The 13428-nt window shown below is 56.6% G+C and overlaps 1 protein-coding gene across 3 annotated transcripts; it reads left to right on the forward strand.

Annotated features, from left to right (window-relative positions):
• Positions 1 to 1366: 1366 nt before the first annotated feature.
• On the forward strand, positions 1367 to 8699 carry HLX (H2.0 like homeobox). 3 transcript variants are annotated; one of them, XM_057398778.1, is made up of 4 exons: positions 1367 to 2009; positions 2537 to 2716; positions 3169 to 3353; positions 8430 to 8699. In XM_057398778.1, the coding sequence occupies exons 1-4, from the start codon at positions 1448 to 1450 to the stop codon at positions 8613 to 8615; spliced, it is 1113 nt and encodes a 370-aa protein (XP_057254761.1). In that variant the 5' UTR covers positions 1367 to 1447; the 3' UTR covers positions 8616 to 8699. The 3 variants fall into 3 exon arrangements, with proteins under 3 accessions (XP_057254761.1, XP_057254760.1, XP_057254762.1); XM_057398777.1 differs by lacking the exon at positions 8430 to 8699 and adding an exon at positions 4160 to 4600; XM_057398779.1 differs by lacking the exons at positions 2537 to 2716; positions 8430 to 8699 and adding an exon at positions 4160 to 4600.
• The last annotated feature ends 4729 nt before the right edge of the window (positions 8700 to 13428 follow it).

Genomic DNA, 13428 nt, shown 5'->3' on the forward strand with positions numbered 1-13428 from the left:
ACATCTTGGCAGGCAGGCCAGTCTTTATTTTTCGGTTTCGTGTCGTTAATATAAAGCAAAGCGAAGCGCTGCCGGGAAATCGGCCCAAGAAGCGCATTCCCCTCGCTCCCAGGTGGATTCAGTATTCACACAGGAGCTACGGCGTTGTACTTCACGGGAAAAGAAATAGTTTCCCTTTGTGGTTCCCCGAAATCCTTCAGAATTTGGGAAGCTATTTGAGAAAATAATAATAATAATTTTTTTTTTGTAACAAAATCAAAGTAAACTGCAATCGTCTGACCCGGGAGCCTGCTCAAAACGGCAGCGACTGGTTTACGTGCAAGAAAACTAAAGGAATGTTGTGCTTCAGAGCGAGGTCGGGACAAATGTGGATACTAAAAGGGAGAGAAAAAAGCGCAAAAGACGATTTCATCAATTTCTCCCTAAATTATTGCAGTGGATATAGGTAATAATTGCATTCTAAAGGGAAAAATGGGGGTGATTCAGTTATCAGAAGTTTGCAAAATTACAAATGGTTTTCCAGGTGAGCTTGGTGTGGAAACAGATGCAGCCTCTCTGCTGGAGAACACGGAAAATAGCTGTAGAGCTACATTATGGACAAACCATTATTGATTAATTAATTAATTAGTCGCTGCTAATGAAGGATCCAGCGTGTCCTGGGCCCGACATAGCTCAGAGCTCTCACAAACTCATACGCTGCGTGCCTCAGCACAGAATCATTTTCTTCCAGACTATCCCAGGCTCATTTACCCGGGAAGGAAACGCATTTCCTCGGGAATCATTTCCAGGAGGACCGAACTGCTTCCAATCGCCAAGAACTGGTCTGCGCGTTTCTTTCAAACGGTTGGAAATCGCTGCAGCAAGAGCAGACACATTTTTGGGGGTGGTGGGTGTAAAAGTCAAGAGTGGAATTTGAGAGGGAGTACCCTGAGGGGCAAATCAGTTCGGGACAGGGCGTGCGTACGGGACACCGCGCAGTTGCGCGCAACTGCGCGCAACTGCGCGGTGTCCCGTGCCCACGCCCCGGCTCTTCATGGGCGTGTTCTGCAGGCGGTGCTGCCCGGCCGAGCCGATCGCCCATTGGAGGCGGGGAGAGAGCGAAGGCTGATCCGGAGCCGGGAGTGTCGCTGCCAGAGAAAGTTTTAGGGAGGGGTAAATAATACCCCCCCCTCCCCCCCGCGGTGCGAGGAAAGGGGGTTTGGTTTGAGTTTGTTTTGTTTGCGCTGCTCCTCGTCCGCTCGCTCTCTCCGTCTCGCCGTGGGTTTTGGGGACTTTTTTCTTTTTCTTGCTGTTTTGGTTTTGGGTGGTGGTGATTGCCCCTCCGGCAAGTGCTACTCCACCAGCCGCCCCCCCCCCCCCCCCCCCCATGAGCCCGGGGCAGCGGGCAGCTCCTCGGCGCGCACCCGGGAGCTGAACAGAGAAACGCCGCGTCCCCTCCCCGGGCAGGATGTACACGGCCGGGTTGGCTCCTTTCTACGCCTCCAACTTCAGCCTGTGGTCAGCGGCTTATTGCTCTGCATCGGGGCCGGCAGCCGGCGGCTGCTTCCCGCTGGACACCGCGGCGGGAAAGAAGCCATCCTTCTGCATCGCAGACATTCTTCACGCCGGAGGAGAGGCGGCGGGGGGACCCACCGACAGCCTGCCCGGAGCTCCCGGTACCGGGATGCCGGCGGCCCTGGGAGCCGTCCACCACGGCGGTCCCTTCCATGCCACCGCCTCCCCGCTCCGGCCCACTCCCGTCGTGGCCCCCGACGCCCCGGCCGCCGCCTTCCCGCCGCGCCTCTCGCCGCTCTCCGCCGCCTACCACCCGCACCACCGGCCCCCGCACCACCGGTCCCCCGCTGCGGCGGCGGCTGGCGGCGGTGGCGGCCCGGCCCCAGCACGGCTGCCCGGCGCCCACACGCCCGGTTCGGCGCCGGCTCCCGCCAGCAAGGACCTGAAATTCGGCATCGACCGCATCTTATCGGCGGAGTTTGACCCCAAAGTCAAGGAAGGCAACACGCTGAGAGGTAGAGAAACCGCCTTGACCGCTTTCCGTGCTCCTTTATTTATGCTCTAATAGTATTATTCGCGAAAGTTTTAAAACTTTATGATCTAGCCGAGAAAAGAGTTATTTGGGGGTTAAAAAAGAAGCTTTATAAATCCAAGCCTCTAATAGAGCTCCCCAAACAGCCCGGCCCCGCTCAGGCAGCACTTGCGCCGTTGGCACACATAGCGATAGCGGGAACATCGAGATCGGAACGGCCTCACTTCCCTAAGCGAGCCCGGGGTTTTTGCCTCCGAGGGCACAGCCTGTTTTAACGGCTTTCGCTGCAATATCCCCCCCTTTATCTCTCCGGGGAGTATAAACATACTGGTCAAGGGAGCGAATCCACCGGAGGATGCCGGATCGCCGGGGCACGGCCGCCTCTCCTAGGAGAGCCCCGGGGCACAGAGGCGGCTGCCCGGTCTCCCCAAGCCGCTCCGCCCGGGGTTGCCGGGTTGTGTCGGTTTCGACCGCGGTGTAACAGAGCTCTCCTTGTTCCTGTGCCCACAGATCTGACCTCCTTATTAACTACCAGCCGCCAAACTGGGGTTCATCTCCCCACCTTGCAGCCTTCCGCCGGCCAGTTCTTCGCGTCTCTAGACCCCATTAACGAGGCCTCTGCTATTCTGGGTCCCTTAAACACAAACCCAAGGAGCTCAGTTCAGCACCAGTTTCAAGATACTTTTCCAGGTACATCTCGTCCCTCGTCAACACTCCCTCCCGCGGCACAGGGACCTCCGCCCGGAGAAGCCCGGCCCCGGAGGGATCGGGTGTTTAATAGCGAGGCTCTGATTTTGGGCGAAAGCCGGGCTGAGTGGGGGGGAGGAAGAGCCGATTAGGGTCTGACACAAAGCACCGTCCCATTTAGAACAAAAATAATAACCTGCGCTGAGAGAAAAGGGGTAGGGAGGGGGGAGAGGAAAACATTCCGGTCCCAAACCGCTTCACCCTTGCCCTAGGAAGCACATGCTACCCGGACCCAGCTGTGCCGGCCCGGGCCTTGCCAGCACCGCAGGCCAGCTGTTATTTTGATCGATTTAAGGCCCCCTTTCAGGCACCGACATTAATAACGCTGTCTCCTTCTCCCTCTCTCTTTCTCCTCCTGCTTTTTCCCCCCCCCCCCCCCCCCCTTCCCCCAACAGGTCCGTACGCAGTTTTAACCAAGGACACGCTGCCCCAGACATACAAGAGGAAACGCTCCTGGTCCAGGGCTGTTTTTTCCAACCTGCAGAGGAAAGGCTTAGAAAAACGGTTCGAAATCCAGAAATACGTCACCAAACCGGACCGAAAGCAACTGGCGGCGATGCTGGGACTGACGGATGCTCAAGTAAGAACGGCCTCGGCTTTATTTCAAAACTTTACTTCCAGTTTATAGGGATACTGGGGGACGTGGGGGTGGTGGTAGTGTGTGTTTGCAAAGCGTTTTTTCCTTTCTTAATCCCTAGTGGGGTGGATGAGGAGGGGGGCTTCCCCCCGAGGATCTCCTGCTCGCAGGGCTCGCTGCGTTTCGCGGCCCGGTGCAGAGGTTTCGCCTTTGCTTTGGGCCACGGCCGAGGCAGATGATCATCAGTGTGTGCTTTACTGAAGTGCAACTCGCTGTAGGAGGCAGTTTAGGTCAAAGGAAGTAGAAGCGAACACACTATTTTTAATGTGTATCGTTTCCACCCCCCCCCCCCGTTTTATTCCTTTTTTCTTTTTCGTTCTAAATCTCTCCCCGCGTTGTGAAATCCTTAGTTCTGGGGAAGTGAAAAGTCTTCTTCAAACGGAATCATTAAACGCCACTCTGTAATGATTCCACTTTTGACGGCCCGCAGCGCACAGAATTGTATAACGCTGTGGTTTCTTGAGCAAGAGCTGGTTTCCTGGAAGAAGGAGAGAGAAAAGACAAAAACAAACAAACGAAAAGAACCCCAACCCAAAACACCAGCTCGGAGGGGGGTGTAGGTGGTAAATATAAACTAAAGCCACCTCTGCCGCTCACGGGTGCGGGCAGAGGGAGCTGAGGCCGGCGCCCCCTTTTTTTCCCCGCGCTGCCTGTCCCCGGTGGAAGGCTTTGCGGCCGGGAGGTGCGCGGAGCGGTGCGCGGAGCGCGGTGCTGGCCGTGCCACCCAACTGAGGGCGGTGCGGCCGCAGGTGAAGGTGTGGTTCCAGAACCGGCGGATGAAGTGGCGACATTCCAAGGAAGCGCAAGCCCAGAAGGACAAGGACCCGCCGCCGGAGCCGGAGGCCCAACAAGCCGCCGCCCAGCCTGCCGCCGCCGGGGACCCCGAGTGCAGCCCCAGCCGCTCCGAGGGCGACAGTGACAGCAGCGACGCCGACTCTCTCGACATGACCCCCAGCGACACGGAACGGACTGAGGGTGCCGAGCGGAGCCTGCCCACCGCCGGGCTCGGCAAGTCCTCCGGCAGCACCGGCCTCCCCTCCCCGCCGCAACCAGCCGCTGCTGCTGCCAGCCCGGAGCCGCGGAGCGGCCTATAGACGAGGCGGCCTCCGCGCCCGGACCTGCGCGCTAATTTATCTCCCTTCATCCCCCCCGGGAGAGCGGTAAGGCCGGCCCGGCACCGGCACCATCACCGGCCCGGGGCGAGGGGCCGAGGATGCGGGAACCGCAGCCCTGGGAGGGCGGTGCGGAGGGCGGCCTCTCTCCCTCCGCGCTGCTCGCAGGAGAGCGGGATTTCTTTATTCCCCACTTATAGTTTTTATTCTCCGTCTCCTGGCCCTTGTCCTCTCCAGGGAAATCCGAATGAGGGACTCTGAGAACGTGCTCTGAAATCCCTCTCTTTTCCACCTCTCCCCCCCCCCCCAAACCAATTTACAATGTGAAGTATTTTGCCAACGTCCTCATCGGTTGCAACGTGTTGCTTCGAATAATCCGGCCAAGAAATACTGCACTGACAAAATATAGAAATATATATATATATATCTCCTGTAAATAAAATGTTTGCTATGGTTTGTAACCACGCCAGTTTGTTGACCAGGACGCAGAGAGGAATGCTGAGGCTGCCCTGGCTCCTTCACCCCTCTCCAAAGGCAGCCGCTGTCTCTCCCACCGGGAACACAACACACACCCCCAACCCCCACCCTGAGGCAGAGCCAGCTTGTTTTTTTTTGTCCCTTTCCCCCCTTCCTTTTCGAATGGAGGCGATGACAAGAACTGGATTTGATGAAGTGAAATTATGCCCCCGGTGCGAAAGTTGCCAGTAACGTTTTGAGATGCGCGTGTCTGTATGCGGATCTTGCGAGGCGGTTTTGGGGGGTTTAAGGCAGGACGGGATCGCACCGTCTGACCGCTGGGGTGCTGCGGAGACCCTGCGGGGCTGGTTTTGTGGTGCGGGGTTTGTCTGTGCGTTTGCTTTGCCTTGGTGTCGTTCCGATTTGCCGCGCACCTCTCTGCAAGCCCGCGCGGCGGCGTGGGGAAGAAGTGCTCTATGACGTCACATGGGTGCTCTATGACGTCACGCAGGCGCAGAATATCGTGTCAGCATGGTTCCGCTCCTCTCTCGACGGGGCTCCCGGAGGGTTCAGGCCGGACTCCGCTAGGGCTCATCGTCGGCTTCGCTCCTCGATGAAGCGGTGTTTGGTGCTCTGCTCCTCCCGAGTCACCGGAGAGGACGGGGGGGAGGGAGGGGGGACCGCTTCTTGTTCAGCCTGCTTCTCCCTCCTCCCTTACCAGGCAGCGTCGATTAAAGCAAAAGCCGCAGCGGTGAGGAGCCCCGTCCTTGCCCACTGTTTTGTGTCTCAGGGCGTTTTGCGAGGCCCTAACAGGAGCAGTTATGTTTCCACACACCCGAGGGGCTGCGGAGGCCTTATCCTGTCCCGGGAGATCGGGGCGAGGGCAGGCGAAGAGAAGCCGCTCCCCCTCCTCTGGGCCGATGGGCGCTGAGCCTGTGACACCGCTGGAAAGAAAGAGAGGACGGAGAAACAAGGCGTAGGACCGATAAGTTCTTTGGGGCTGGGGGGGGGGTTGCCGGGGAGGACGCTATCCTCGGGGACACGCCTGCTAGCAGGTAACTCCAGTAGGAATAAACACCTGCTGAAGGCACAGAAAATACAGTATCCCCCCGCCACAAATACCAGGGAGAAGGAGCTGGAGCGAACGGCAAGCCAAGAGGCTGCTTTGCTGGGGGAAAAGGGGACGGTAAAGTTTTAAATAAGGTGTAACCGAGCGGGTAGAGGCATGACGGGCAGGTTCATCTCCAGAAGGGCCGCGCACAAAGCTCTGTTGCGCACCCAGATGAGCCAGCCCCCGCGCAGGGCAGCGCCCCAGTGGTGCTGAGCCCGTCCGAGCCCCGCTGGGGCAAGGAAGAGGGGAGACGAGTTGAGAAGGGGCTTGCGAATTGGTTTTGCCTTTAAAACGCTGTCAGGGAGGAAACGGGGGTGTCACGGCTTTTCGGGGTGCAGAACGGGCCACGCCGTTGGCTTCCAGCCCAGAAAGCGTTTGTTCCTCGGGCTGCTGCTGTGCCCGTCAACGCGGGGATCGCTATGGGATTGGTTGTAATTTCCCCCGAGAGTAAAGAAACCCATGGGATAGATGTCTGGCGAAACACTGCTGGTCCTCCTCCGACAAACCACCGTGATGTGGTGTACGGACACGCAGGAATTTGTTGGTTTTGCTTTCCTCTCCCCTTCCGTGCGGGAGAGAGGGGTTTGAGGTGGCTGTTAACAGATGAGAAAGGAAAAGCGCGTCGGGAAAGAGTTTCTTTTCCCCTGGGTTAGAAGAATCTGTGCCTCTTCCAAGCACAGGGCTCCCCCTTCACCTCCCTGAATAACAGGAGAGCAGTGCCCGGCTGGAGCCCGGGTGGGGGGGGTTGGGGGGGGAGAACAGGAGCAGCACCTTTATGGCACCTTTTGAAGGTAACGCTGCAAAAGGGGGTAAAAAATAGCACTGTTAGGACTCAGCAGGCTACGGGGGAAGATTCTCAGATCCGAATGAAGGAGTTCGGATGAAATTCCTTCGCCCTGCAGCCCATTTTGCTTCCCTGCCTCTCCACCTCCAGGTTTTGGTGCTCCGCGTGCCTCGGGCTGCTGCTGGGAGGTGGGGTTTTACAGTGATAGGGAAAAGAGAATCTCTCCCCTCCATTGCTGCCGTTGTGCACTTCCTCGGGCAGGTAGAGGAAACCCGTGAAAGCGAGTTTTGGGAAAGATGCGCGGATGGGGGGATTTGTGCCCGTCTCGACAGGGGGTTTTCGCTGTCCTGCGCTGCTGCAGTTACTACTCAATTTCTGCGGACAAAAAGTCGTAACAGTGTCGAGACTGCAGGCAGCTCGATCGCCATTCATCGGCGAAATCGACCTGGCAATAGCCAACGCACCCCACCCGCGCCGAACAGGTCAAAAACCTCCTGGGGTGCCCTTTTTTTGTTTGCTTTACTACCAACTGATAACGGGAAAGGCTTTTGACTCCGGTGATTTCTGAAGGAGCCCACGGTTCCCCCACCGATCCAATTCCTCGACGGTCTTTCAACGAGGGGGTTGCAGATTTTCTTTGCCCCCCTCCCCCAAACCCGTTGTGTCTCTTTCCAGACCCTTGGCAGCCGATCTCAGATCCCTTGGGTTGGACACCCCCCGCCGACACGAGTCTGTGCTGGAGCAGCACCCCCTGCCAGGGATCTCCTCTTAGGGGCCGATAGGGGCTTCCCCGGCGTTGCCCTCGAAGTCCGCTGCTCACGCCAGGCCAAGGCCAGGCTCTCCGGCACAAACCCGCTCTGCTTTCCCTCCCCGACTGCCGGGCACAGATTTTTCGAGCTTATTAGAAATTAGTTGTACGGGAGACCAAGAAACAGGAGCGATACGCAAAGAACCGAGGCTTCCCTGCCTCCTTCCTGCATGGCATGTGTGGGAAATGGGGCTAATACCGAAACAGGAGGCCGCCCCGACGTCCCAGCCCCGTCAGGAACATTCACACCCGCTGGGATGCACAGCCGGGGTGGTCAGAGCCAGCTCCTGCCAAGCTCCATCCCGGGGAGTAGTTCCCCAATAACCCTCCTTTCCCGGACTCTGTGTTAAGGTGTCCAACGAGATCCTTTTCCCCTCCCCTGATTTCTTCACAGAAACCTCCCATCTCCAAAGAAACTGGAGTCGAACTCAGAAATCATCGCCACGTTGGAAGAAAAAAAAAACCAACAAAACACAATAATAAACCAAATCAGACGCGATATTTTGAGCGATTTACGGTGCAATAAGGGCCGGGCGAGGAGCTTGCTGTGGGGTTTTGGGAAGGGGGGGTTAAAAGGGTCCCCCTCGACTCCCTGGGTCGATGCTGCCCCCCCTGCAGTCCCCGTCGGCAGCGAAACCCGAGTTCGCCTCCCTCGTTAGGTGAGCTCGGCCCGGCTCCTTAGGAAAATATTTTTGCTTTATTTTAATGTCGGGCTTAAGCTGTTGTCTTAAAAAATAATTGTTTTCAGACCCCGTTCCGCTCGGCATCGCCGGTTCACACTCGCAGGCACACACAGCTCTCCCTGCAGTTCATGCCTCGGGACTGCCTGGCGTCGGCAAGACAAACTGCAATCTCCGAAATGTCAACTTTTGCCACAATCTCGACTAAAAAAACCACCCCCTCCTTATTGCTGTTGAGCGCCCATCAGAAATAATGGCTGTTTACACAAAACCTTTATTCACTTTCTTAAATAAACACCAGTGAATTCAAATAAAGCAAACCCTCAGCTATAATTCAAGCACAACGTTTGCTCTGTGTATTCTCGGCTGCGGACCTGGAGAGACTCCTCGGAGAGAAATATGAAGTCTCCTTTCATAGTCCACCTCCATTAACTAAATATTCTAGCTCACCTCGTCAGAGCTTATCCTACCCCAGTGTTCCTTTCCCCCTCTTTATTTGATGTTTTCCCATATCTGAAGCGGAAATGCTTCCTCCTTTCCTCTGTCCGCTTTTACAAAGGTGAGGTCTGGATGGTTTTCTTTACAAATCACTTCCCTTTGCCTGCTTCCACAGCTCCGGGCTGCTGCGGGGGCTGCCCGGCTTAGCGGAACAGGTCTGGCCGAGGATGCTCGAAGCTCGAGGGGGGACTAAGGGTGCTCAGACGAAGGGGTGAGGAGGTGGATGAGCCCGGCAAGGTGATGCCAAGATCTCGTTTATTCGATAAAGCCGGCTAGAGATTGAGTTCACCAAACCCGTGAGCTCTGGCAGGTAGCGGAAAGCGGCAGGTACCCTCGGAGGAAGCCTGTCTCTGGGCGAAGGGAGCGTTGCCTCCCCGCTCACTTCATCCCCCCCGTCCCTGTTGCCTTCATCCCCCTGTTCCCCTCATCCTTCTGCTCCCAGGCCGGGACTCGCGGCCCCAGCCCTAATGAGATCCATTAAGCGTATTATTGATGTTGAGGTTCTCTGTGAGGTCCTGGCTGGAGGGAAGCGGAGCTCTGCTGCAGATACAGGCGCTCTGATCTGCACCACCTGGCTGAAACCAGAGAGCCGTCACTTCATTAATGGGTTTAGCCTTTGCTAATTGGTGTCTTTAGGAGCCTTGCCAAATTCAGCTCCGGGATCTTTGGAGGCAGCTTTTGTTTTTCCTTCTGCCGGCGACATTCGTTGACGGCAATTAGACCCGATACCACTCCCGCTCCGGCGGGCAGCCAAGGGGCCGGTTACTGCCTCCACCATCATCATCCTCATAAGTGCCGCAGGTAAACATTGAGGTGGGGGACACAGTCAACACTCCCTTCACCTCGGTGGCGGCTGCAGCAGGTGACACGAGTGGAGAGGGGGCAAAAGGCGTCCTGTACGCCCCCCAACGGGGCTGCGCTGCCCGTTTGCGGGTAAAGCGGCCGCATCCAGCCAGGCTGATCCCGGGGCCTGCGGAGGGAGCCGAGCCGAGCCGAGCAGGGGCAGTGCCCGGGGCCGTGCCAGCCCCACGGTCGCAGCATCCCGGAGCCGCCGCGGCCCTCCCCAACCCGAAGAACCGGCGCCGTGGCCGAGCTCCTTTCGCCACCCGCCCCTGGGGTCAGTTTCGTCCTCGGCCCGCGGCCCTGACGGGGTTTTCTGAGACTCGAACGGCCGTAGTTAATGAAATCCGCTCACCGCAAATCACAGACCTCTGCCGTACGCTATAATCAAATTTCTGCTTGCCTTAAAAAACCCAGGCCACCCTCCTCCACCCCTGTTCTCCGGGCAAACCCCAAATCAAAGGTTTCCAGCCATCACACCCCTCCAGCTATGCTCGGTCCCAGGCTATGATCTCTCCCGGCCTTCATCGCCTGCTCTCCCCCCCTCCCACCGCGATGACCGGTGCCTTTCCTCTATCTCGAATCTGTCCGGGAGTCCCCCAGCCTCCTGCATGCTGGAATTAGATGCCGTAGGGGATGGGGATGATGGAAGAAACAGGGGTGCTGTAGGGGATGGGGGCGCTGGAGGGGACAGAGAGACTGGAGGGTTTCCTGCATCCAGCACCCGAAAAGAGGGGTCGGGGAGAGACACTCCACAAATCACGCCAGCCCCTTTTCCAGGGTAATGTGTCACCGGCCACGTAAGTCAACTATTCAGGGGTCAGAGACTGCTGATAAATCACGCCGAGCTGGGATTTTATCCTCCTAACGGCACCACTGTCAGCGGGCTCTGTTCACCCGCTCCGTGGGCCATGCCCGGTACCGGCCCCCAGCAAGGCGGCAGCGTAGATGCCAAATTAAGAGGCACTTTCTCTCTCCCACATCTCCTTTTCCGTTCTCCGACTCGAGCAGCAGCCCAAAGCCGTTGTCTCTGGAAAAATGCCGCCTGCCACGGTGCCGCCGCCTCGCAGGGACAGGGAAGTGGCGGCGGGGTTATCAGGAGGGATAACCGGGGCTCTCCACTTCTTCCCCCTTTCCTCCCTTGACTCAGGCACTCTCTCCCTTCACTCTCCCGCTAGCTGGCTGCCTGCAGGCGCTAGAGCCCACCCGGCCCTGCCCGATTTAAGCCGGGCTATGGAGGACACTGACCCGTGAGGGACCGGAAAGAACCCCCAGCTCTGCCTGAAGCCCCAAGCCTTCAGCCTGTGCCTGATCACAACCCCGGAAAGAGGAAGAAAGAGGATGAGATGTGGCACAGAACCGGCCCGTCACCACGAAAACTTCCCGGTACAATTCGGTTCCCGATACTGCGTTTCTAAAGGCAAATCCTGGTGTGGACGCTCTGGCCCGAGTGACCCCAGCCCGGGAGAGCCCCTCTCAGTCCTCAACCACTCGTGTGATCGTAGCCGTGGCCCGTTAGTAATCAGAGGGAGAGGATAGGATGGTCCCTGCTTCCTCCCCCTAGCAAGCGCTAGGGGACGTCCCCGGGGGGTGGGAAAGTACCGTGCCGATGGGCTCCCTCCCGGGTGCGGGGTGTGCAGGTCCTCGCCGGCCCTCGCTCCTGCCGCCGGTGCCCAGTGGGCACCGGCCGGATCGGGCCCCTCTCTCTGTCTGCAGTAGACGTGTTTATTTGTGCGCCTACCCCTCGCCATAAATCCCACCATCTATAATAGTTATCTACATGGAAATATTTGCCCCCCCCCCCCGCCCCTGCAGCCCCCAGGACTTCCCCCTCCCCTCTAGTTAGCGGTGATGATTTTAAAAGCATGCGATGATCTAAGCCCTAATACTAATATTATGTATCATTTGGACAGGATAACCATGCCACCTTGTCAAACGCCGCCTCTTTACACAACCCATTTGCTGCATCGCGGAGTCATAACGGCGGTGATGGATGGGCCGGGCCCCCCCGTTTCCCTCCAGCGCGGGGAGGAATGCGGGCGGGCGGAGCCCCCGCGCCCGCAGCCGGCCCGCACCCCGCCGGCGGCAATTTATAGTCTGTATATATTTGCTGGCTCCAGATATCGGCAATGTAATGGATGGTTCTATATTTTATGAATCCGAGGCTCGGATCGCGGGACTCGGGAGTCCCTTCTCCTTGTATGGTGCACTCCTGTCTCGCCTTTAATCCGCCCGGCAGGCAATAAACTTCCCCGCTAAATGTGACGGGAGATAACAGCCAACTCTTATTGATTACAAGAAAATGCTCGAAGCTAAATAAAGGGCTTTTATGAGGATCCCTGCGAAGAGCCTTTCCCCCGCAAGCATTAAGCGCGGTACCGACGTTTTACTGTGTGTAAACTGTGAACTCGTTGAGCTCTAAGCGTGTGGAAGGCGGATGAAAAGCGAAACGCACCGGCGGTGTTGTGCCGGGAGGAGCCGGGCTAGGAGTACGCCAGGCTACAAACTGGAAGGGTTCCTTCCCCGACCCTCTCCCTCCTCCCTTGGTAAAGGCATCGATCCGGGAAGCGCTCCCAAACCTAAACCCAGGGAGCTCTGGGGAGGAGCAGCAGCAGCGGAGATGCCGGGCAGGGGAGAGGGCGGATGAAGCGGGACCCCACTCGCGTTTTAGGGTGGATGATCCCGGGAGGTTCATCCTCCTTCCCCATGTTTCGATGGGCCTGGGGAGAGGCTGGTTTTAGGGGTATATATTTTATTTCGACCATCGTCTTTACAGTCTCAAAGGTGTGACGAGTGTTAAGAGTTTCCACCTGGAAGAGGTATGAATTTTTGCTCAAGATGTTCCGTGGTTTCATTGCCGGTGTTATTTCTCTCCATAGGCGGCCGGTTTGGAAGTCACAAACACATTATTTTTCTCCTGCAACCTCACTGCCAGCCTTCGAGAGCGAGCGGCAAACGGTGTTTAGCTGGTTTTAATTCTTGTTGTTCTTTTTGCCACTCTTTAGAAAGGTAACTGTAAAATCACTCGGTGTCTGCGAGTTGTATCGCATTTTACTGCAAAGCTATAAAACTGTCGTATTCCCTGACGTTTCTTGATTAACTTAGGAGCATAAAGGAAATGCTTGAATAGTTCCCTCTGCAGCTCTCTTTCAGCAAGGGGAAGCCAAGGGAAGATGCTAATATTGTCATCTTATTTTACAATTTATACCGGCTGCCCGAGCCGTGTGTGTATACAAACGAAGGCTCAGTGGGGTTCAGTTTCTTAAATGCAGCCCATATATTTCAGAGATCATACTAGCCTTGATATCTGGCCCGGCGAATTATTTAGCCTGCCCTTTATTGCTGTTAAAACGTTGGCTTCCATTTAAATAAACAAAGGGATCCAGAGCCATTTATCAATTCCGCAGAGGTCCAGTTAACAGGATGTCCCGGCAGCGCTGGTGTGTGCTTACGCCCCCAGCAGACCCTCTGTTCCCACCGTACAGGATTCCCCCCTGCTAATAACCTGCACATGGGCCCTTGGCTTCCCCATGCAAACTCCAGCCTGCCATGTGCTTACACTTAACTTTATCTCTAACGCATGTGGATATCTGAGCATACACATAGAATATTATGCTGGGAACACATGGCTGGCCTTTTTTTTTGCCTTTTTTTCTTTTTAAATTAAGTTTTTTTTTTGTTTTGTTTGTTTGTTTGTTTTGTTTTGTTTTTTTTTTTGTTGAAACTGCA

This window comes from Pezoporus wallicus, unplaced genomic scaffold, assembly GCF_028554395.1.
Source record: "Pezoporus wallicus isolate ANWC-B61680 ecotype Strahan unplaced genomic scaffold, APGP_CSIRO_Pwel_v1 contig_5231, whole genome shotgun sequence".
In the NCBI taxonomy this organism is placed as follows: domain Eukaryota; kingdom Metazoa; phylum Chordata; class Aves; order Psittaciformes; family Psittacidae; genus Pezoporus; species Pezoporus wallicus.

Bases quoted from the DNA above. Each gene is read 5' to 3' on its own strand.
- HLX (XM_057398777.1), top strand. From the start codon at position 1,448: ATGTACACGGCCGGGTTGGCTCCTTTCTACGCCTCCAACTTCAGCCTG. The intron at 2,010-2,536 runs GTAGAGAAACCG...CTGTGCCCACAG, and splicing joins GGAAGGCAACACGCTGAGAG to ATCTGACCTCCTTATTAACT. The intron at 2,717-3,168 runs GTACATCTCGTC...TTCCCCCAACAG, and splicing joins GTTTCAAGATACTTTTCCAG to GTCCGTACGCAGTTTTAACC.